The following is a 24,975-nucleotide window of genomic DNA, read 5'->3' on the forward strand; positions in this document are numbered from 1 at the left end:
GCTAGGAGGCACTAAAAAAGGTCATCATAATTTGTCAACTACTCTAGTGGCCCTGTGTGGTCAGGATTAACCTAAGTGAAAACATRCGGAGTACTGGTGTTCATTCAGTGTATTGAAACACTGTTTTAGGATACTTTGGCAGAATTATTTTAACAGGAAGTGAAATAAATTTGCACTCTCAGATGATAACAATACCTAAAGTCCTAATGGAGCTGAGTTCTGGATACTGTCTCAGCACCCCCAGCACTGATTTGAGSGACAGGCACAAGGGGCAGAGTCCATAACTCCATCCACTGCACCACTACTTAATTTAAAATTTGCSTTTGAATTCTACTTAAAATTGCTCWTTTTCACYAAAACCAGTCGGTCTGAAATATTGTGGCATTTAAAACCTGTAAAAGCACAATAGCAAGTGCTCATAATTGATGTGAGCAACATCAGCCTTCTCAAGTTTGTCTAATAGCAGATGCTGCACAAATTATATACTCCTCTTATATACCCATACTTATATACCCATATGGGATCTTTTATTGCTATTATTTCATAATTATTTATTGCAATTTTTTTTTCTCTCAATAAAATACATAGAAGGAAATTAACTAAATTCCCTTGGGCTTTTGTTGCTCCTCACCCAGCTCCAGGGAATGTACTTTTAACTTKCATTTTCATACTAAACAGTGCTGAAAACAGGCTGAAGACTGTCAGAGCAGTAGTTGTGGGTTAGTGAGTGGTGTCAATGTACCCTGCACTGAAAAATGCACAGACAGCAGCAGGATAAACTCTTTTGCTCTGACCCTGCTTTTAACAGAGCTGCTTGCATGTGTAAAGGTGTTCATGGCTCTGTTTGCAGAAGAAAAAAAGGCTACAGTAACTTTATGAAGCAGTCAAACGGGGTACAAAAAGAAGAAAAGTAAACAAAAATATTCCTTAGTCATGAAGCATTTTAATGATCTGAGTATCACAGCTGGGTCAGTGCTTTTGAAAAAAAGATTTTTTTTATCATTCTGGTGTTTGAATAATAATTAATTTAAATTTCAGAGGAAGAGAATTTTATGTCACCCTAACTTTTTTTTCTGTTTGCTTTTTTTTTCCTCTTCTATATGTCAGAAAGTGGTGCCAATAGCTATGAATCAGGTATTATGGTAAGCAAGGCTGTGCAAATAATAGTTGATGGGAAGCTTCTGAAGCCAGCAGGTAAGATAGACCAGTGCTGACAATTGAACTACTTYAATTATTTGGCTGTTGCTCAACTGTGAATTGGAAATTCAATTGAGATTTCAAAGGAACTTCTCTTTATAATAACATTATTTTCTCTGAGACTGTTTTAATCTTGCCAGTGGAAATCTGTTTGTGTTTGAGTAAGTGTTTAATTTATTGGTCTCATGAATGGTGTTGGTGATCTGACAAATAACGAAAAATTGTATTTAATTCTTCTCCAATGACTTAGATGGTATCATGATTTTCTTCCCTTTTTTAAGATTATACTGTAATCTTTTTCTTTTTCTTCTTCATTTTACTAAAAAAGACTTTCATGTATTTCTTGTTAGTTGTTGGAATAAAAATTGATGCAACCAGCTGGATGGACAATTTCACAAAAACCACAATCAAGAGCCTGGTAAGCAATTGACCAAGTCTTTTTTGAACTTTATTTGCATTTCTCCAAACTTCAGATGCAAATAGGTTTACTGTCTCTTTGTCCCAAAGTCACACTGATCCATAGTTGCCAAGTAGTTGTGGTATTTAAATCATCTGCACAAAATAAATCTGTTTTGAAATAGGCTGTATTTTGTACGTGTCTTGCTTTCTTAATTATGAAACATGGATAAATACAAAAAAAAAAATTACATATTCTAGCAAGTAGTAAGACTATGCTGTAGCACTGAATAAAATCTGCAAAAGAATTGGTGAATCTATTTTTGTTTAATATGGAGGATGGGTAAGCAATGAACCGTAGGGATTTATGTCACAACCAATATGACAGCATTTTAGCAGAACTTGATGAGGTAGGTGCTTCAYCATTTCATTCCATTCATCTAATGCTTAGGTGCAAATGGGAAGGAGGAAAGGTTAAARGAAAGGGAAAATATGGAGTTGATAGTGAATTGGGAAAGGAAAGGTACAAAATGAAGGAACTTATAGAACATCAGCTTCTCATTGGATGAGGCAGTGTTGGTTGTTTGGTTGGATGTTTAGGGGTCAGTAACAGAATCTGGCTGATTTAGGTACTGGAGCTGSAGTTCATTGGGTAGGCAAAGGCATTGCCTAAATGTCAGAACAGTTAAGGACAGAAATACGTGAAAAATGGAAAGTAAGATGAATATTTCAGAACTACTCTGAGACTGATGACTCCAGCATTACCTGGTGGTTGCTTTGCTCAGGATGCAATGCAAGGTCACCTTTATGTGTCTATGTGTACACATATTGCAAGAACATGAGAAGAACATGTTAGGAATCAAAGCCATAAAAGCCAACTGGGCTGATGGGCTTCCTTTATACCATAGGATTCCCATGATTTGAGATTGGTGAAGCTTTTCATGGTCAAAAAGATATTTTAAAAGGCTTTCCTTACGTACCTCAAACACATGGAAGTGTTCCTATTTCTGTTTTACTTTATGCTCACAACACTGACATCCTGACAAGTTCTCTAAACTATTTATCTCTATTGAGCATGCTATAAAGGGATGTGTATCAGTGTCTTTGGGAAAGGCAGTCAGGATTGTGTTGTTGATAATTACTAATACAGGGTGTTCWGAGAGATATTTGTGATAAATGGCACACACTCAAAATTAATTCAAATTTATATGCAGATATTGAAAATAGAATTACTTGTCTTGTTTGATTATGTATAACTGCAAAATACAGTCTATTTTGTAACATTTTTGTGAAGATTACCATACTTCTGTTTTCCAGTGCAACAGTGAAATCTGTGGCTGTGAAAGAAATAGCATGGTAAGAATTTTTCAGCTTATGAATATCTGACATATTATGAAAATTCACTCATTCTCTCTAGATGTATCTAAGATGGATTCTATCATTATTATCAGAGTGTTAATTTTRCAGAAAATAGGGCTTAGTTGTTTGTGTCTTGAGAAAGATGAAGGTTAGGAGGAGAAGGGGTGAAAGAAGGCATAAAAATCCARTGAAGTGGTTATTGTGATGAAGTTATGAGAACAAGTGTAAAGAAAAAAAAAATACAGTAAAAGTAATAGAGAATGATGTGGAGAAAAATGTGAGAATAACATTCTCGCAATAACAAAGCAAGAGACAAATCCTGAGAAAAGAGACTAATTTAAATAAATCCAAAAAAAGGAGTACCTCAGAGGAGGGTAAATGCAAATTTAGGAGCACCAGGGTCCRTGGTGTGCCTTTCCACAGTCCTTGGTTCCCAGCACATTCAGGATTAGGGTGCCCCATGCTCTGCTGGCACTCAGGAGAGCRCAGATCCAGGCGGTGTCACCATATCAGGTTCTGTCATGTGCTGGAAAGCTTTCCTCTGCTCAGATTTTCTGAGTTCTTTAGAGGAATGTGAAGATTATTAAATGCAAGGATGACAGCAGAAAGGGCACTCTGGGAGGTTWTCTATTTGACCTCACTGCTATCTCTCCAGTCTCTGGCTGCAGTGATTTTTTACAAAGTGCAAAGCAGCTGGAACAAGTGGGTTTCCTATTCCTGCACCTTACACCTGGAATAATCCCACTACAGTCTGTGGCAAGTGAAAATAATCTTGACTAGCAAGCTGAAARCCTGCTCTTAACATTTTTACCATTRAAAGCTGCAAGTGGAAAAGGACTTYAAGCATGGCTGAAACACATGAGAAGTTGTAGTCSCTTATTATGAACTGAGTTCCAATTATAATCAGATTTTATAAGATATAGCACTCTTGGAACTAACARAGTATTGAGCAAATAAGAATTTGCACAACTTTTATTAATTTAAGCCACAAATAAGCCTTTGATCTGTTCAAACTTTTATGATACTGATARTGCTAATTATTATAACTTAAAATTCTTAAAATTTGCCCTTGGCTATGGGCTTGTGATTTCATGATACTTCTGATGTCTTGGAAAAAAAAAAAAAAGTCATTTCTTACAGCATCTTCTATTGACAAATCTTTCCTGTAAAACATATTTCACTTTCTTACAATAGCATGTGGACTGTGTTATCCTTGATGATGGTGGATTTCTTTTGATGTCAAATCGAGATGAATATACACAACAGGTATGTATATTCTTTAAGAACAGAGCATGAAACCAATAGGAAGGAGTTTTAAGAGAAAAAAAGAAGCATTTCACTCTCAGCTTTCCCTAAAGATAGCATGTCTGAATCAYAAAAATATTGCTGGACCAGAGATTCCATTGGTTTTGTTAGTATTTTTTACAGTTTCCTTAATGGCTGGAGAAGCCAAACTTCTCCCAGGTTACATTCTTTGTGCTTTGCCCTTGGGCTGCCAATGGATTTGAGATGGTGAGGACAGGGTGTGTGTTATCCATACCTCTCCTTTCCCATATTCTTCTTGCTCTTCCCCCTGCAGGGTCGCACTGATACTGCATTTAACAGTTACTGTCTAGTGGGAGAATTTAGAACTGTGCAGTTCTATTTGTTGGAGTAAAATACTTGGAAATGCTTTATCTTATCTCTCTGTATTGTCCCCCATCAGATTGGAAGATTCTTTGGTGAAATTGATCCCGGCCTGATGAGAAACCTGATTAACATGTCCCTGTATGCCTTTAACAAATCCTATGACTATCAGTCAGTCTGTGATCCCGAAGAAGAACCAAAGCAAGGAGCTGGACTTCGTTCTGCTTATGTGGTCAGTAGTGCCATGTGCAGCAGCTGGCATTCCATTAGAAGTCTGCAGGTGTTTATGCAAATAAAATAATCTCTTTTGTTTTTTTTCCCAGCCTACGATAACAGATATTTTGCAGCTTGGATGGTGGGCTTCGGCAGCGGCCTGGTAAGTACAAGTGTGTAGGTAATCTCTATGTCCAAATTAAAATTATTCAGTCAGTTGTAACTGTGTTTGCCTTGGGGTTTTTTCCTCCATAAAAGTGCTCTGGACCCTTTGTTTCTGCAGCTTCTCATGGTGAAAATTCTTAGCTATGTCTCCAAAYGTGACTGTATTGTCAACAGTTGGATTCAAAACTGCTTTTGCCAGGTTTTGTGAGTGTGTGTGCTGACTCTACAAAATCAGCTTCAGGAACCAGAGTTTAGATTAATGGTCTAAAGTATGATGGGCAGTTGTGAAATCTAAATTATCACATTTTGAGTTATTGACCACTTGGTTCCCTATTTCAGAATATTGTTTTCATCTTTTTCTAGCAAGAATTTCTTAAGAAAATCAATGTTTGCTTTCCAGTGAATCATTTTACAAAACACATGAATCATAGAATCATTTGGGTTGGAAAGGATCTTTAAAGGTTATCCAGTCCAACTTCCCCTACAATGACCAGGCACATCTTCAACCAGATCAGGATCCACCCTGAGCTTGAATGTACCCAGGGCTGAGGCATCTCCAGCTCTCTGGGCAACCTGTGCCAGTTTTCACCATCCTCATTGTAAAAAACATCATCCTTATATCTAGTCTGAACCTACCCTCTTTTAGTTTAAAACTATCACCCCTTGTCCTACTGGAACAGGCCAATAATTTTTTATCTTTTTTGATCTCTGATAATTTTTGTGATCTTTGTCTGGACCCACTTACTGGTCCATGTTTTTCTGTGCTGAGGACTCCAGAGCTGGCACAGTAGAATTTCAGCTGCTTCGGAGCCATGTGGATTGACACCCAYATCAGCTACTGCTCTCAGCATCAAATTGTGATAAGTAATTGGGATTGATGTGGTCCCACAATTCATTGGTATGAAATGCACCCTTGGAGACTAGTCCTTATTCTAAATCTTCATGACGCTTTTTTTTTCTAATAAGAATTACCAAGATGTAGTAAATTACCTACTTTAAAAAGCTAAGAGTTAAAATATGTGGCAGCTGAAAAAACRTAATTTCCTCACAGAAGCACCGTGAAGACTGTGTGTTGTTTTATATTGTTGGTTACATTTAGTTAACAGGAAGAGCAATAATCTTGGTTTTCTTGCACAACAGCAAACCTCAAAAATTGAAGATGGGCAATAATCCAGAAGAGAAACTTGAGTTCTTTTCAAACAGACAAATTTCAGTTTATCAGTGTTCCAATCAGATTCAGTGGTCTGGACTCAATTTGGACCTGAGGTTTATTTTGTGTGATGTTGAACTTGAAAGCATTAAAGTATTTTACTATGGCCATGTTTTTTTAATGGAATCTAGGTCAGAAGCAGGCAGAGAAGGCCATTAGGCAAGCAAAGTGAAAAGGGATGACCAAAAAATGGATTCAATGAGGCACCTGGCAAAAGCAAATGCAGAGAAATAAAGGTTATTAAAGAAAGCTATAGTGTTTCAGACAAAAGAAAAATGTGGGATAAACGTGTGAGTGATCATTTTCAAAATTTATATGGGATACATCAGCATTGAGTTTAGAGAGTATGTATCATTTCTCCTTCSTGCTCCTTAAAGTCAGGAGATTTAGCAGGTTTTTCCAGGCTGCCTTTTTTGTTCAGTTCCCTGTAAATTCTGTGGTAAGCCATTACAAAGGATTGCTATTTTCTGTCAGCAAATTGCATCACTGTTGAATGGCATCAGGTCTCTTCTGATCCATGACTGCTGTGTGCTGTCCCTCTGATGATTCACAGCACAAAGTTGGGGATGTGAATCCAGAACTCCTTCAGGCAATGCTTCCATGGGAAAGGTGACAGGCATACACAGTTTCTTTACACAGGAACCACACTGGATAAGGAGAAAAGGAGAAAAAAAACCTTTGAGGTTGAATGTAGTTATGCAGTCCCTTCTCTTTGCAGAACGGGTGTTAGAGCAGAATGAGATGAGAAGAAATTGGGTCATATTTGTGGGTAGAAGCAAGCCTAAAACTTGACTGGCAAATACAACTTAGGAAGGTTAAGGAGAAGCAGGGAGTCAGAGAATATGCCTGTTGCACTTTCTATTTTGACAGGCTGGTAGAGGGAAAAGGGGCTGTGTGTGTGACAAGCTGATAGTTGCTTAAAGTAAATAAAATTGGAAAAAATGTCATCATCAATGAAGGAAAAAAAAAATGTAGCTCTGTGAGCTTAAGTATTCTGGCAGCATATAGGATTGAAATGTAGTCCATACCTCAAGAGCAGGAGTAGAGATGATTTTAGAAGTCAACTGTTGCAGTAATGGTTTTTGTAATATAGTKGTAATATTCCAGTGTTGATCTCCTTCTCAGCAATTTAATGAACCTRAATCAGAGTAAAGTATCTAATTCAAGAGCCTTTTACCTGAGGTGTGTMAAAAAGGAGTTCCAGTTTGAGTGTTAGAGAAACACCAACATTCCTCTTCCACCTCCCACAGAGGTATAAAAGGAGGGCATGGATGGCATGGTAACATTTCCCTTACATGAGTTGTGGGGACATGTTATAACAAATCTGAACAGCAGAATGAAAACTTAGTGTGAAAGACCTGTGAGAATGTGTGAAAAGAAAACCAAAGTGTGAGTTTTAAAGAAACACAGCTTTGATAAGTGGCAAAAGCATAAAAAAAATTGTTGTAATAACTTGTGTTTGAGTAATTTTTAAGTGTCCATTAAAATACAAAGAAGAAAAAGAGCCTTTAAAAAATGCATATTGTCTTTCTGTGTTCAGGTCTATCTTACAGCAGCTGTTTTTGAGTTTGACTTTTCCACGGTTCCTTGAAGCAGGTAAGTCAAGAGAGTGTTAAAGAGTCAACTTTGAGTGAAGCAGAAGGTAAGAATCCAGRCCAGGGGCCATAAGTGGGTCTCCCCATTATGTCTGTGACTTAAAAATGTCATTGTTTSTTTCTTTGTTTATTTRTTTGTTTATTTTATATCAGCTGATATGGAAGATGATGATTTCGGTGCTGCCCTGCCTAAAACAAGCTGTATCACTGAGCAAACACAGTATTTCTTTGAAAATGATGATAAATCCTTTGGTGGGATTGTAGACTGTATAAACTGCTCCAGGTAAAATTTCTTCAATATAGGTAATAACGTTGGGTTTTTTATTTGTTTTGCAAGCAAAAGATAATGACACTATTGTAAGAAGCAAACATATATTTTGGATTAATTTTGCCAGACTGGCATAAGCAGGACAGAGAAGAATATAGACAGGCAAATTGCATTCTCATTGTATTTGTTTGGAATTAATTTTAATTCTAATCATTAAAGAAYTGTAGAAATGCTTTTGTCATTTTTTTGTTTTATAGTCTCTGCTCCATGAAAATTGTATTTTTATCTCTGCCAAAATTTGTTTTCTTTTAATTTATTATGTCAACTTAGCAAATCATTATGCAATAACCCACGGTTATGGTTTTCTTTAATCTGGTTRTGTATCAGAGTTTTTGACGGTCAAGGAGATGATGCAATTTATCTTCTAATTTACCTTCTARTTGATAGTGCTCATGATTTAGGAGCCATGAGTCTTACAAAGCACACAAAGCTATTCTGTTTTTTTTATTAAAAGAATTACTCTTCAGGCACCCTAAGGAGGCCTATTGAAGATGATATTTAATAATATGTGAAAAAATTGTATATTTCAGGAACATAGCAACTTGGATTTAATTCTCTTTTTGATACAAGAGCCTGCTGGAGGTTTGCATGCATTTTGAGCTGCTGAAAATATCTTAGAAATTAAAATTAACAGCCAGATTTCAAACAAAAAGGACAGTATCTCAAGCCAGGAAAGAAATAGCAAACTCTAGAGAATGGTGAATACAGCCAAAGCATGCAGACATTTTTTCCACTTCCATACTTTCTCTTCCATGTTGCTAGTATGTGTTGGGTTTATTTATAAACTTAAAATGACCCTACTAACCTAAAGAACTTTTGCAGAATTGTATGGACATAAAAATACAATAAATACACAACACTACACAACATGCATACCATAAGCTTCTTTCTTTCCCTTCTCACAGACCRGTTTATATATTGGGGTTTTGTTTGTTTGTTTTTGTGGTTGGGGTTTTTTCCACTGATAATGGATGCTGAACTGATGTTATTTCTCAGTACAGCTACTGTGGTAGCGGTACAGAGCTAGCTATTAACTCAATTAAAGTCATTTAATGCTCTTTTCCATTTATTCTCCTAACAAGTCTAGTTGAAAGAGGGAATGATGGAAATGTCAAAAAGATTACAAAATTTTCTATAAATGTTTCTTACTGTTTGTTAATGAAAAAGATAAACAGAAGCAGGCAGACTGAATCTGTGAAGCTGGATTATTTTATTCCGATACTGTGTGTCCTTCTCAAATATGGATTTACTTGCTTCATTTAAACATAGGTTTTTGTTGGCTTCTTTTCCAGACTTTATCATGCAGAGAAGATTTCAAACACCAATCTAGTGTTCATTATTAGTGACAGCCAGCTGCTGTGCCGTTCCTGTGACCCAAAGCCACTGATGCAAGCAGAGAAGCCGGGTATCCTTTAAAAAATCGCATTACTTAGTAGTGTGGATTGATTTTTGGCTATGGGATAATGGAATATATTTGGTGAGAAATTACCCACTTACCTACATGTTATTAACATGGATGCCATTGGAATACTTTGAAGCATCAGGTATTTGTGGATGATATCACAAATCATGTGAAGCAGCAATCAACTGAGGCAGAGAGCAAAGCTGTGAGAATTTAGACAGAAACGGGCTCACAGGAACTTAATGAACTTTCAAAAAAACAAATGCAAAGCCTTGGGCCCAGGACAGAGTAATTGCACCCAGCTGGACAGGCTGGGGTCAGAGTGACAGAAGGAKCTTTGCAGAAGAGAGCTGGAGGTTSRTGGTGGACRAGAAGCTGACCATGAGGTGCCACTGCCTTGCAGTGAAGGGACCTGGTGACATCCCGGGCCATGGCAGCAAGAGTGCAGTCAGCAGGTTGGGAGAGCTGGTCCATCCCAACTCCTCAGCTCTGGTGACACCACGTCTGGGGTGCTCTGTGGGGCTTCCCAGGATCACACTGGCRTACAGGAGGAGTGCAGGGAAAGGCCACGAGGAGGCTGGCATCTGAGAGCACAGGCAAAGGAAGTCTGAGAGTCCTGGGTTTGTCCAGCCTTCAGAAAAGACAAGGCTGTGTCTGTCTASAGAAATAAAAAAAGGCCAGGATAGAAGTGTTTGGTCATGAAAAGCTGAGATCTGCACTGATGGTTAGCTGATGAAGGCACTTCAGTGTGTGCTCAGTGCCCATCACAACTGATTCCTTCTTGTGGAAACTGCTTTGGCCATCAAAGACTACAGTTTATCCAGCTGCACAGAATTTCCTCAGAGCTGGCTGGAGACACAGGTGGCTTACATGCTCAACAGAGTCTTTGCAACACAAGCATTAAAGTTAAAAGCATGTGAAAAGCTGTTTTGATTTACAACCACCTTCATGCCAATCTCTCTGCTTTAGCCTGTTCACTGCAGTAGATACCATAGGTGATGGTGCTGGAAATCCTTAAAACCAAYACACACATTCTAGGTCAGGAGAAATTCACCTCAGCCATTGTCCTCTGTGTAGGCTTGAGGACAGCCTGCCAGGTTGGTAAATCAAACCATAATTTGATTTACTGTAACAGAACAGGGAAAACAATTAGTAATACCTTTGTCCGTGTCAGGAAGTTATCTGAGACAGCCTCTCCCACTTAGGAAAGAAAAGCAGATGGTGCTACAGATGACTGTGTTCCTTTGGCACAAGCAGTGCATCCATTGCCACATGAATAAAACTGGAATTCCATCTATTCTTGGGCTGAAAAGGAAGTTACATTGTGGTGTGATCCCAGAGCTTTGTAAACACAGCCTAATATTCTAATTGGCYTCAGGCCATGACAGTTTGATTAACTGTTTCCACTGTCTGAATTTATAGACAGYACTCACTATAGAAAGGGCAGCATGATTGATGGGAAAAGAGAACATGACTTGCATTTCCCTGTGGAGCCCAAAACCTTTAGAAAACTGTAAATGACCTGAAATGGCAGCCAGGGCAGCTGGGTGGGCTTATATTGACTAAATGAACTATTTTATTTTTGTTCCAGCCATGCAGTACTAAGCTGTTCTCTGTAACTAAGGTACACAGTGAAAAGCAGATGTAGCATAACATCATGCAAGCAGACAAAATGGCCTTTGGGTGCTATTTAAATGATTATTATTACACTTGCTTTCTTTTGGCTGGTGCAGCTTGGCTTATACACACCATGTCTTAGAATATTTTCACATTTCACTTCTTTTTCAGCTGAGCCACAGCAGAGAAAAGGGGAGATGAGTCTGATAACATCACAATGAGGGCAGATGCAGATCTGTAGTAAAAAAATTACCCATCATCTTGCCTTCTCTTCCCTTTGGGCTCTCCASTTGCTGCATTGAAGCTGCTGTAGTGCTCCATGGTAGGGCATGAATAGAGTCCCTTCAAGTGTAAATTAGAGCTACTAAGATAAGTTCTGGCACTMGATTTTTTTAATAGCTTTAATATGTGTACTACCTGCAATAGAATAAATAAAAGCCTTAACATACTGAGTGGAAATCCAAGCAGGTTTCAGCAGAAGGCWGTTTTGCAGGTGGCCATATCCAGGCCTTTCAAGTCTGCTGCAATGACTTGTGCCCCTCGTTAGCCAGTGGCACATGTGAAATACAATGTTTGCACTCAAAACACCAGCAATTACAGATTTCAGAGATGTGAGCTAAAGCAGTACCTCACGTTTGCAGTTTGCTAATTAATGGCATGTCACTGCTCCCCCTTCTCTCCTGCTGTTCTGCTGTTAACATGGACAGCATTTTCTCTGTCTGCCTTCATCACTGAAATGCTAATGGGATCTCATTAGTTCTCCTGTCATTTACTACAAAGCCTACAGTGGGATGATCTTTTCCATGATATTTGGGGTAATATAAGTGTACACATAATAGAACCAGTTGTTTTTATAGGCTTCCGCTGCTATGTTCAATTTATATACAGCATTACTTTTCCAAACAAGTTTCCTTTCTTTTACTGTGAATCTTCATTTTAGCAGAATAACTCAGTGGTAACATTAACTATAATCAGCACCATTGCAAGTTTACTGCTCTATGAAATATTCTCTGCAATATTTATACAATGATAATAAAAGCAATACAGAAAACGTTAAAAGAACTCAACTTTTATTTCTGTTTATGGTTCTGAAAATATTCTAAAAAGTCAYGCAGGATGTTGATTCTCTTGATTATAGCAGTGTAAGAAAAAGGGTATTTTATTTTGATTTATCTAAATGGTTGGGCTGGTTTTCTTGAATTTAAACAAGGAACTATGAATATTGATGTTTGTTTCAGTACTATCTGAATTAATATAAAGCTTCCCTCCTACCACAAAAATAAAAACAGAATGCCTATGTACAATGCATGAAAAAAGTCATACTCCTTAACYAGAGAAACAGATGAAGGGCCAAATCCTTGTGAAATGGTCAAACAGCCTAGATACAGAAAGGGTCCCGAAGTGTGTTTTGATGAAGCCAAACAGGTAAAATTGAAATTGTAAAACTCTAGGACTATCTTTAAAAAAATGTAGAGCAGCTTTAGACAATCAGTGGAAACTGTGTTTAAATGTACCTTTGTGCCTGGTAACCTTTGTATCACTAAACATACTGTTCACTCTAGACCATAGCCACTCTATTTCAATTAACATAAAATTAACAGCTGCTTTCTTATCTGCCTTTCCTGTAACCATTGTACTTTCACACATGATTCCCACACAAAAAAAAAATAATTAAAAAATCCACATAAAACTGTTGGTCTCTGTATGGTGCTGTGAAATTCAGTTCTTCAGGCCTTGCACACATAGGTAATAACCCCAGCATAGAAGTGGTATTTTTATAATAATATTTACAAATATGATTTAAACTATTGTGAAATGATTAAGAATGTTATATGTGATCYAGGATGTTGTTTATAATTCTGCAATTGTATTGCCCTTAGGTCATGTTCTTAGCAGGTATAAAAGTGCATTCCTTTACCAAAAGCACCAGAAATGCTGTTTAGTGCTTSTGTATAGAATGCCTTAGTTTTGAAAGAGTAAAATTACAGCTGTGCCATATATCTAAATTATTTTAAATATTGTTTCTATATTACCTTTCAAAGCTGTGAAAGAGATTATGCTGAATTCAAGTTGTTCAGAATAAATTTCAARACAAAAAGTGCTGAACATGGAGCTGCCTGGCAATAAATACAGTAAATATTTTTAAAATGCATTTTTAATGCCTCACACAATTTCTGAAATTTCTACAGTGGAAAGATTGTCCCAAACCAGTTAGCTGCTATAGCTGCTGCATACCAAAATTTGTTCTCCACTCTTCTTGTAATGAGGCACAATTACTGAGATGTCAGTGGTATTAAAAAAGTCCAGAGAATTGGYATTCAATGCATTTTTCTAGTAACTGAATTTTATTTTAAAAAGGAAGTCTTCTTACTGTCCAGCAAAGATTAAATAAAATTGAAAAACCATCCAAAAGCCATTTGGCCATTGTAAATAATCCAAACCATCCTGATGTGATTGTGTGTGAAAGTACAACTCTTGCTCACTAGCTTGATGTGCTGATCAGTGTGTAAGTCATRTGTTTTGTAATAGTGGATTGTTTTGGTTAAGTTTATTTGCAAAATTTGCTGTGAATCTCTTGCTCTTGGGTGGATGCTTTCACATTAACTCTGCTAACTGCCAGCAATTTGCATGATATCTCATCTTGTATGTCTTTTTTTCTGTGTTTTCTTTCCTTTCCTCTACTTGCTACTTTGCCCGTTATTAATAGGATCAGCCTATATGCACAACGAGTCGTGCCTCTGCCATGACGTCCGCTMCTATCTTCATTTTTCTGCAAGTTTTCATGTGGTGTGGATGGTCAGTTACTTTCTCTAATTTTTTGTTTTGTTCTTGGCTTTAAAAAATTAGCAGACTTTTTTTATTTACTGAGCGTACAAAAGGAAACAGAATGAAGTGAGTCCCAAAAGCAACAATCTGGAGCAAATTACTATTGCAATATTAAGGGAAATTAAATATGAAAAAAAAAAAACCTGCCTGGAGCCTTATAAATCACAATTACTAAACACAAGGGCCTCTCCCACAGAACATATAAAGCCAAGGGAACCTGTTGGGGTTATATGGTTGGCTCTTTGAGATTGCACATGTTCCAGCTGAGCACGCATCCTTTGTAAGCATTTTTCCTTTGTCCTTGTTAAAACGAAGAGAAGAAGAAAGTTGTTGTTTGTTTTTTGTTTTTTTTTCACAGAGACAAATAAAGATACAAAGCAAATAGAAGAGACAGTAATACCTCTGAAAATTGAGCTTTATTTAGGGACAGCGAGGTTGAGTGCTGTGTGTGAGTGCTGCTGTTGAGAAGAGAAAGGAGTTTTCACTGCATTCAAATGAACACAGCAGTTAATGATGGAAGATAATAATGTGCATCAGTTTGGTTAAACTAGGAATTCAGTAAAATACTTTTTTTTTTTACTTCTTTATTTTTGGCAGCCTAAATGTATTAATTGCCTAAYTACAGCAGAAGGTGGGGTTTTTATTCTAATTAAATCTGTAAGTAAATTCCTGTGTATTGACCAAGGCAGACTTTGGGGTTTGTAGTGAAAGCCTTGGCAATTAGACTGTGTTGAATTTGATGGTGTGGGACTGTGTCACCAGCTTCAGTGCTGGGGACATGTCTGCAAGAGAATTGCTGAGCTAAAGAGCATAAAATGCGTGACTGAAGGGGCTTCTGATCAACATTATTGTTCTGAAAACCACTAGAGGGAGATACTCACATGTCTATCAAAATAAAGTAAACTGAGAGGCAGAAGTGGAAGCTTACAGGGCATTTTTCAGAATTACTGTAGTGAAATATTGAAAATTGTAGCAATTTGGAACAGCCATTTTCTCAGTAATTTATATTTCTCTACAATTAAGGTTCTGTTAATATCACTTGAACATAAGTGAAACCTAAAATTCTTAAATTTTTATTTAACAGTTTATTATTTGAACAATTTTGAAGTTTCATATTCTGTATTTAAATGACCGAGTTTTCAGCAAACCTAGGAACTTGCACAGCCACAGCCRAAGGTTGTAGGGAAAGGTGAAAAGCCTTTATTTGAGCCAGTGGTATTTCACATTAAAATCTAGATTAACATCTCATATTCTTGCTCATGCAACTTACTCTGCACATAGCTTTCTTTTAATTAAAAAAGCTACTGTCCAATGTACATAAGGCAGCAGAGACTCACCTTGAGCTACATTCTTTATACCCAAAATGTGCTTTCTACTTAAGATGGGAAATTCACAGAATATAATTTTAGCTGATAGGCTTTTGGCAGCAGAAAGTTATAAAGGTAATTTTGTTCATCCATCTTGTTTTTAATAACTCTCTGATTTTGGAAGTGGGTTCTCTCCAGACTTTAATCTGTGTAGTTATATTAAAATTGCTGAAGCCAACACAGATACAATCCAGCTGATCAGGTTCAGTAACCTGACTGGTTTTTTTACTTTTCATTAAGGATAACCAAATAGTCATTATCACTGCCTCGAATGGCTTGCTCTTTGTACGTGCACACTGGTCTTGTTTGTCGTGCCTGAGAATAAAGAAAACTGTACAAGTTTTTAGCCACTGCTGGGAATGTCTTATTTCCATCATCTTCCAGGGGTTGCAGTGGGATCTTTGAGGGTGATCAGCAGTCCAGGTAGTTGGATATATCTTGGTGGAATTGCCTGTGTCCCCAGTTCAGACAAAGAAGGGTAACGCAAAATTTATGAATAACCATACATTGGAACTGGAATTGACTCTTGAGTAAAAGCAAAGGTGTTCTCTGTGTAATAGGAAACATTTTAAATACATGCTTATGAAAGGTGTAACTTGAGGTAATCAGTATCAAAGGCCAGATCAGAAGCTCTTTGGGCAGATGTTGTTTTACCCCTTTGTAAGTCAGAGTAGCACAATGGGTTCTGATGAATTATTAGGGTTTAAAACCAAAGTTTTAGTACATTCAGTAGTTACAGTGCACTTCTAAAGGAGTAACAAGTATGTTTATAGCCTTAGCATATTTATATTTATAGTTCCATGCACATTTTTTTTTCAATTYTGGACTGGCAATGCCTTCAAGAAAATATTGATATACAGAAATGAATATATGGGTTTAATACTTAACAATGAGCGTGTGGTTTTATAAAAGCATTGATTTCCATTCTGAAAGTACTGAATAATTTTCATRGCGTGTGATGCTGTGAAATTACCCTATCTGGAGTTATCATATTAAGACATGACATGAAGGAGATGACATTTGGATTTGACACTTCTCTACCTCAAGCATGCAAGGAAATTTGACATGTGATTTATTAATGCAAGAAATTTCTCATACACTTCTGGTGAAATGAAAGTGGCTAACAGTTCTTTCCAATTTCTTTTACAATTCTCTCTCTCTTCAAAGAGAATTAATATACAGACATAATTTTGAAGATAGCAAAGAGAGGGCTTCCCCAGCTGATCTGTTATCCAGAATTTCTSTGATTTATGCAATGGGCTGGAAAATCTCAGTGAAACTGCATAAAAGTACTTCAGTGTCTAATTGCACTAGCAGAGGTAAAGATAAGATAATGAAAAGAGAAGATAAAATGATGCTGTATATCTTTGCTATAAGGTACTTTAGGAGAAATCTCAAAAATAACATGAAACAGTTGAGAAGTTTTCTTAAAGCTCAAGAAGAGGGAAAGTGTTTTCAAAAATGGCATTTTGAAGACTTACAAAACTGACATTTTTCTCACTGGGTATTTAAATCAGGGATGGAGTCCCACTCTTTTCCAGGGGCCTGTTGATTTGTTTAAATCAGCAAATAATCAGACTTCTATTTTTTATATTTTTACATTTCCTCTTGTTTTGACAACAGTTAAAGCACAAAAGAAAATTACAGTGTTCAATTCTRGGGAGAAAAAAATTAATTTAGATAGGATTTACTGTACCTTCTTTACCACTACTATTTTTGTCTTGGCTTAGGACACAGAATAATTAACTCATTCCAGAGACAATATTTAGAAATTGTTCTTGGCAGAACTGCTGGTTTACCACTGCAAATTGGTCTACAAACCTCAGAAATTTAACATGGCTTTGTTCARTGTGAGATTAAAATCTCACTAACCYTGCAATATGTGWATAAAWCTTGTATACTTTTGTGYATTACAGTCGAATGCTGTTCATAATAAGATGATGCCTCTACGGCATGAGGCTTCCAAGATATCCCCTACTCTTGTGAATTGTGAATCCTTTAATAACTTCTTTGTGTAGTCTTAGGGAGAGAGAAAAAGATGTTAAAATACTTCAACCCARTGAGAAGATTACATTGCATGACTTTTGAGTGTAAGAGCAGTTCATAAATTGTGCTGTTACAAAAAACCTCATAGAGCAAAATGAAATGGAGGGTATTTTCAAGTACATATAATGGTAGGATTAATTTATCAGCATAATTTGCAATATTTGATCTAATGCAAGGTTACATACKGAGTGCAGTATAATTCTATATGTGGAGGCCTACTTGCTTGGTGTCCATACTGGATGCCATTTTCACTATAAAGATGTTTTCCCTTCACATTATGGACTTTTTTTTTAAGACCTTCAGTTTACTTCTTGTACTCTCCAGACATCTCCCATCTGTTGGAAATTTTAAATCTCCTGCTTTGCTTTCAACTGTTTCTTCAAAGATGACTCTTCTGAGTAATTTCAGTGATAAGAGTAATAAATACCAAGAGGTAACACCGAGTGCCGTTCATTGAATTCATGTGARAAGAAACCTTTACTGATAATTCTGTTTTTAATGGTAGTCACTTTGAAGAAGAAGCAGAAGGATTATTTTTAGGTGCTTTGAATAGAAATAAAGCTGCATGACAAGACACAATGCAGATGCAAATAGTGACAGAGCCAAACTAAATAAACCAGAAAGTTCACTGCGTCTTGAAATCTTAGCATCCAACTCCAAACCTGGTGCAGCAGAGTTCACTTAGGACTTCCTTGTGCACCAAAAACCTTAGGAATTTTGAACTTGTAGAGAAAAAAAAACCAAAAAAAAAACAAACTACCAAAAAAAACCCCAAATAAAAAGCCTAAGCCAAACCTATACAAGTAAATTACAAAATTACCACGTGACACAGACATGTCTGGAAAAGGCTACTGTCAATAAAAAATGGCAGCCAACATGAAGTATTTGCTTTAGGACAAAATTAATTTTTGTTTCTCTCTGAGGAACTTGAATGCTGATTTCTGGGTTTTGTTTTGGTTTGGGGTTGTTTTGGAGTTTTTTTACATCCAAGTTTCTAAAGGAGATCTTGGTGAATGCTATAATTTCTGATAATGTACTGAGTCTACTTTGTCTGCTTTATGTGATTTTCCATATTTTTTTAAACTGCTTTGGAAACCAACTGACTTTAAGAATGTATTGTGTATGGAAGGAATACCATTAGAATTTTAACCCATTAAATTGGATACAAAGAACTAGTTGAAGTCCCTTGCTATGCTCTGTAATTCCCAAATTCTGTCTTTACACCTCTGTTATGAAGCAGTTGCCCTAACATTGTATTTGGCTTTGTGCTTTTGATGTAGTCAAAAATTTCTATTAACATCTTAAGTGCATTCTGYGGGGAGGTCATAAAAACCTCTTTATCAGTCCCCCCTATTTCCTGTTTATATCTGATCTGCCATTTTAGTGTGCTTTCTTGTTCTTGCCCTTTTGAGTAATCTTGATTTCTTAAATACTAACATCTTTTCTATGACCGTGTACTTAAGTTCCCTGTTGATTCATGCAGGGGTGTTTCTTTTGGCTTTTGGGTTTCCTTATGGGTTATGTGGGGTTTTTTTGTGGAACGTGGTGGTGGTGTGTTTTCATTTTTTAGGGGTTGGGTTTGGGGGGGTGTGTGGTGTATAGTTGATTTTTCTAATTGTGATATTAATTTTACCTGATTATCTCATGCAGTATTTCTAAATATTCTTCTGATTCCTTGTGAGGAACCTGCTTTTTGAGATACTTTTTTTTGAGGTTTTTTTCTGTTTTCAGGTTTTTGTTTCTTTGTTAAGGTTTTTCTTTTTCTCTTGGTTTTGAGGTTGTTTGGTTGGGAGGAGGGTTTAATTGCTTTTAGTAATTTTCAAGTAGTTAGCTCTCTTGAAAACTGAAGTCTTTTGGTTTGGATTTGTTTGGCTGGATCTCTCACACAGTAAGGTTGCATTGTGGTTAYGAACTCCTAGAGCTTTAAGAGCAACTTTACTAATAATTTTGCACTGTCCCTGTGCATCACTAAAGATTCAAAGATTGATTGTTCCAAAACTCATTTGTCATATCAAAAAAGTGCTCTCTACACCTCTCTTTGATAAGGTTTCAATCCAGTCTTTCTGTGACTCCTCTAATCTCATATGACATTTTTAGGGTCCCTTTGATCAGGCAGACAGCAATGTAGTCTTAGTACCAGATTTTTTTACTACGACTCTGAAATTTCTTACCCACAGAGATGCCATCACACTTCCCCTTTCCTGTAATACTTTTATATTGTTGCATTTTGTATTGTCCCCTACAAAGTACCCTTCTGCTGTATGTCCTGCACTGCCATTCTTACAAAGCTGTAAGATAAATGCTCTGTCCTAGTGATTATTCTTATTCTCCTTCCACCAGGTTTCTGGTATGTACATTATTTTGGGATAGTTCATTGATRACTGGTCTTCATTCTGCTGTCTTGACTTTGTGTTCCTAGCATTGGTGTAGGTGCACTGGGAAGTTTTGCTTAAGGATGTGCTAATGGATTAAATGTCATTTAATGAACTCTTTATTATTTATCCTGATTGTACTTTTTATACTCGCACACACACAGACACACACACACACAGCCCCCCAGCCTTTTCTGAGGCATATTAAGTATTAGTTGCATAYGCCTCAGTGGCATGTCAGTCTGAACCAGGAGTTTTTCCTGCCTGTTGGCTTTCCTCTGCTTTCTGTTCTAAAATYTTTTTGATTTCTGTGCCAGCAGCCAGTCTCTGTTACTGTGCAGATTCAGTCCTTCCCTGCACATACTGCTCCTGYTCAAGAAGTTTCCCCAGTTGCCAATATACCTAAATTCCTTTCCACCTACACTGTTTTCTTGCCCTTGGTGTCTTGGGATGTCTTGGAAAATGAAAAGTGTCTTTTTATACTGTGGGTACAGATTAAAGGGAAAACAAGAGAAAGACCAATTATTTTCAGCCTTCAGAGCTACCCACGAATCTCAGATTCGTCAGACAAGGTAATGAGGAGATGGCTGGAAAATCGTCCTGGCGTTTTCAGTCCTAATCAGTTTGTATCAGTCCTGAGAAACAAGGTCTAAGATATTACAGGCTCCAGAACAGGTATCAAATATATGTCAGTCAGACTAATGAATAGGTCCATCATATGAAAGGTGTTAAGCATTACAGGCAAAGTGAGACCAAAAAACAGCAATTAAAGGTAGAGAGGAATGAGGAAAAGTGGTGTGATTGCTGTGTGGTACAAGGGATAGGTACTGGTGTATGACAGAGTGGTGCAGCTCAGAGTAAATCCTCAAACTGCATCAAGCATCTACATAGTGCAATAGAAAATTTCCTTCTCGTACTTGAATAGAGCATCAGAGGCAGAGAAAGGATTTTCATTCTCTTTGATCATATCTTCACCTGCAGACCATGTTCATTTTAATGTGTGATCATTTGATGAAATGGACGTAAACATATTTTGGTATTTGTTTTCTAATTTTGAAAAGTTATCTGTTCTTCTGTCTTTTCTCACAATAAAGTCATAGTCAGAATCTTAAAACTGATACAATTTTATGGAATATAGATGGTGTTTACTGGGGCCCCCAGTTACATCCCATAGCATTTCTTTACTGATGGAGTAAGTATCCCACCTTGTTCATAAGTGTCTGCAGTAAACCTTGAAAGTATTTAATCCTTTAAATGTTTACCGTTAATGAAATAATGCAGTCCTTTGAATCAAAAATCAGAGCAACTTCCAGGAATTATTTTACTGTTCTTTTAATAAAATAACATATGTAAGACCAAAAAAGATGCCTCAAGGATAGTTCAAAATATAGAAAACTAAACTGTAGGTTACTTCTCAAGTGACTCCTTTGTAATTAATGCTAAATGATCTATTTTTTTCTTGTCGACAGGAGGATTCGGCTGACTGCGGTGGGGCCTCTGGTCTGAGTCCATCACTGTGGTCTATGGTAGCAATTCAGTTGGTCCTGCTTTGGCTGTTATCTGGCAGCAGATACTGCCAGTTATGACCTCGCTAAACCAAAACCTGCATAACTTAATCAAGACCTGGCCAAAACGATAGCCTGAGTTTCATTTCCGAAAGGGTCAGCTGTTGGGAGAGCAGCGGGACAGCAGTGCTGGTGTGTGGTTTTCTGGCGTTGTGAGACTCACCAAGGCACCGCGATGCCTGCATGTTGGAGTGTCGGATCCTTAACCGTGTGTGAATGCTGCATCATCTACGCCATCCAAACACAACTCCGTACGTGCTCCGTTGGGGAAATCGAAAACTTCTTTTGTTTGTTTGTTTGTTCGTTTGTTTGTTGTTGTAATCTTGATGACTTCATGTAAAAGGGCTCCCCTAACAATGGCTTATGTATATGATTTTAATTTCTTTTAAGCTTTGGATATCTTGGAGATTTATATTCTTTTACATGAACAGTTATTTAAAAACCGGAAAAAAAAAAAAGAAAAAGGGAAAATGTTCTCCCCAGTATACATTACTAGCACCACGATGGCTGCTTTTACCATCAGTTTTGTCCAAACTAGTTGAGTAAAATGAAAATATTGGCCAGTCTTCACCAGAAGTTCAGCATGATCGGAATGCTTTATGATGAGTGGTTAATACTTCCAAAATGAATCATGCAGCCAGCTAAGTTTTGGTAGGTTGATACTGTATGTGGAAAGTAAGGAAAGGAAAAAACTGCTGTGTTTCAAAGTACAAAGGTACTGGAGAGTGTAACTAAAAAGTGATTTTCATCTTAAACTTGGTGTCATCTTCTGCCAGAAAAAATGTTAAGTTCAATGTAATATTCACCGCCTTTTCACAATGCAGTTACATATAAAGCTAATAGAAATCCTTCAAAGGCTGAAACAAAAATGCTTGTGAATAAAAAATGTCTTTGTGATATTTGAACGTTGGTTTCCAGGGGTATTTTGCATGATGATGATGCTATGTTRTTGTTTTTCAGTTTGTTTTCTTTGATGGTAGAGTATAGTTCATTGAAAAGATAACTGAGTGATTCTTGTATTGTGTGAGACATTGAACATTGCAATGTGATGCAATCAAATCATATTAAATTATATTATGAAACAGAGCTCTGAATATACTGTGCAATGAAAAAGCTGAGAAAATAGGGTAAATATAGCTATTGTAACAAAAGGGTTGAGGTGGATTTTTTTATGGAATAGCAATCTCACATGAAAATCTGTGTACAGATATTTTAAGAATATAAAAATCAGATTTAACACATTTATTTTTGGAAGTATATGTTCTCTAAGGTTCAAATCAGGTTCCCTCTTTGTTTCCTTCATATAAACCCACCCATAATATTAAAATTTATGCTGTTGCTATTTATTATTGAAAATAGCATATTTAACAGCAAAATGATCTGGTTGCTGCGACTAGAAAAAATATAAACAAATGGGGAGCCTTGAATCTGTATGTATGCACATTGATACTTGATTGTGAATAATAACTCTAGAAGTTGTTTTTATACAACCTCATTGGTGATACAGATTGGTGCAGTAAATGACAATATTACAGTGTAGCATAGTGTTGATGCAAAATATGATTTGCGCTTTTTTTTCTAGTTTTCAGAACTAAACAGTATTGCAAGACAGCTAAACCAATGAATGTGCAACTCTGCTGGTATTGTACAGTTCTGCRAACAACTGCAATATGCAAATATTAATATGGCACAATACACTTGCTCTTTAAAAAATATAAAAAATGCAAATCATTGGTATGTATATGCTGGCAATTGATTGATATAATTTTGATCATGCCAAAAGCTTAAAAAAATGATTGGGCATGCATTAATATCCTATGAAAACTGAAGAAGCTACTCAAAGCCATGGCATGGCTTGAACGATCAGATATCTACTATAGTTGTACTTATGGCTGGTTCATTGTTTCTCATGTACCTTGGCTCCAGCTATGTATTTTCTCATGTTTGGGAAACMGTGAGTGAAAAAAATTAATCCATTTGTTCAGTGATGAAATCTAGCTTTAAAAAAAAATATATCTAGCAATGTTGTGGGGTTAAAAGTACAATTAACTGTGTTGGATGACTTCAGGTCATCCTCAGGGAAGGTGAGCTACTGTTGATAATATGGGTGAAGATAAACTTGGAGCTCAGTCATAGTGCTGCACTTCTGTCCACCCTAGCTACCACCTGATACAAAAATTGGTTTGAGTGTTTCTAATGCCAAAACTGCATTCAATATTTTTCCTTAATGTGGCCAATTGACATTTTATGGGAGGAGCAATTTTTGTAGGATTAGGCCAATACTTACTGCACTCACAGCTTTTACTTTGAGGTTATTTTAARTTCACATTAACTTGTGTTTTGCTCTTTTGATTTCTTGAAAGATTGTTAGTGTATTAAGATTTCTGTAGTTTTCACTTAGCTTCCCAAAAGAAACCCTTCATGAGCAAGTTACAGTGTCTGACATTTTAAAACACTTTGCTTATGCTGGTAGGCCATATTTGGATTTACTTAATCAGCATTTGATTAAAGTTTGTAGGGAGAAAGAAAGATGGCACAAAGTCATGCTGCCACAGAAAATGTCTGTGGCTTTTGCTCTCATCCCACTTCCCTTAGAGTGCTCAAAAGGAGGAAGAAGCCCATGCCATGCAGACACACAGCCCTCCTGGGTGATCCAAAGAGGGATCTTTCCCTTCCCTTTGCCCCTCTCTATGACCTGAAGAAACATGTTTCTGTATAAACATTTAGTGTTCCAGCTAACACTGACATTCTATATAAACATTTAGCCAACATTTACCCATCTTGATACTTTTTWAAAAAGTACTGAGTTCTTTAAATGCTTTGAAATTATATATTAGAATATATCCAAGTGATGGTCAAGATCTTTTTTTAAATGTCCTGATAACTGAAAATTGCAAAACATAGATTGAAAATACAATCTGTACCTTAGCTCTTTCAAAATGTGAATACCAGTCTGATAGAAATAACTCATATGAATAAATACAATTCTTATGCAGAAGAGTATCCTTACTCTCATGGTGCATCACAGTCATCTTCTCTCATCTTGGAAAGAAGAACCTTGATCCTAAGCTTTAAATTAAAATATTTTTAAATATAATATATTGTAAAAAAGTTATGTTTTTTAAAGTCAGATAAAAGGCTCTGTCAATGGATGCTCAAATCCTTTAAATAGCACTGAGGGAACTGTTGGGACTGGTTCAATTTACACAGAAGTCATGCAGTGTATTGTACATCAGACAAATAACCACCATTAAAGTTGTTACAGCATGGTACTGTGCAAAACATGATTTGAGGACTTAACATGAGAGGTTTCCTTCTGGTTTTTTTTTTTTTTCATTTAAACAACCAGCATTACTGCCAAAACACTGACCGTGGTCCATATTTGTAACCGGTTTTTAACATGACATAGCAGGTCTGATTGACAAGATTTTTAGGTCCTGTACCTTTAAGACTTTAGTATGATCTTTTTCATGTTTCTAATGCTTGAGGCTTTGCTGCTTAACTTGACAAGAACAACAGTGTTGCTGCCATTTGTAAGTTTTCCTACAATATTCCTTTTATTAACTTAAAACCTGGCCTTACTGGTTTCCAATAGGCAGTATCCCTTTTAAGTGACCTTTGCAACCCAAGTGTTACTTGCTGTGGTTGAGAGCTTTTTGGTGTCACTGAAGAGACGTTAAGACCTTTTTTT

At 36.7% G+C, this 24,975-nt stretch overlaps 1 protein-coding gene across 2 annotated transcripts in view; it reads left to right on the top strand.

The window, feature by feature from the left end:
* Positions 1 to 24,615, top strand: part of CACNA2D1 (calcium voltage-gated channel auxiliary subunit alpha2delta 1) — a 355,899-nt gene extending 331,284 nt beyond the window's left edge. For both annotated transcript variants that reach the window (XM_057376925.1, XM_057376926.1), the window contains exons 28-38: positions 1,108 to 1,194; positions 1,548 to 1,615; positions 2,911 to 2,949; positions 4,147 to 4,218; positions 4,658 to 4,810; positions 4,902 to 4,954; positions 7,707 to 7,762; positions 7,915 to 8,044; positions 9,382 to 9,494; positions 12,451 to 12,533; positions 21,189 to 24,615. In XM_057376925.1, the coding sequence (XP_057232908.1) occupies positions 1,108 to 1,194; positions 1,548 to 1,615; positions 2,911 to 2,949; positions 4,147 to 4,218; positions 4,658 to 4,810; positions 4,902 to 4,954; positions 7,707 to 7,762; positions 7,915 to 8,044; positions 9,382 to 9,494; positions 12,451 to 12,533; positions 21,189 to 21,305 (971 nt within the window). In that variant the 3' untranslated portion in view covers positions 21,306 to 24,615. The remainder of the gene's footprint in view (positions 1 to 1,107; positions 1,195 to 1,547; positions 1,616 to 2,910; positions 2,950 to 4,146; positions 4,219 to 4,657; positions 4,811 to 4,901; positions 4,955 to 7,706; positions 7,763 to 7,914; positions 8,045 to 9,381; positions 9,495 to 12,450; positions 12,534 to 21,188) is intronic.
* Positions 24,616 to 24,975: the final 360 nt, after the last annotated feature.

The sequence above is a fragment of the Malurus melanocephalus genome, unplaced genomic scaffold (genome assembly GCF_030028575.1).
Source record: "Malurus melanocephalus ecotype Western Australia unplaced genomic scaffold, MMel_1.1 scaffold_294, whole genome shotgun sequence".
NCBI classification, from domain to species: domain Eukaryota; kingdom Metazoa; phylum Chordata; class Aves; order Passeriformes; family Maluridae; genus Malurus; species Malurus melanocephalus.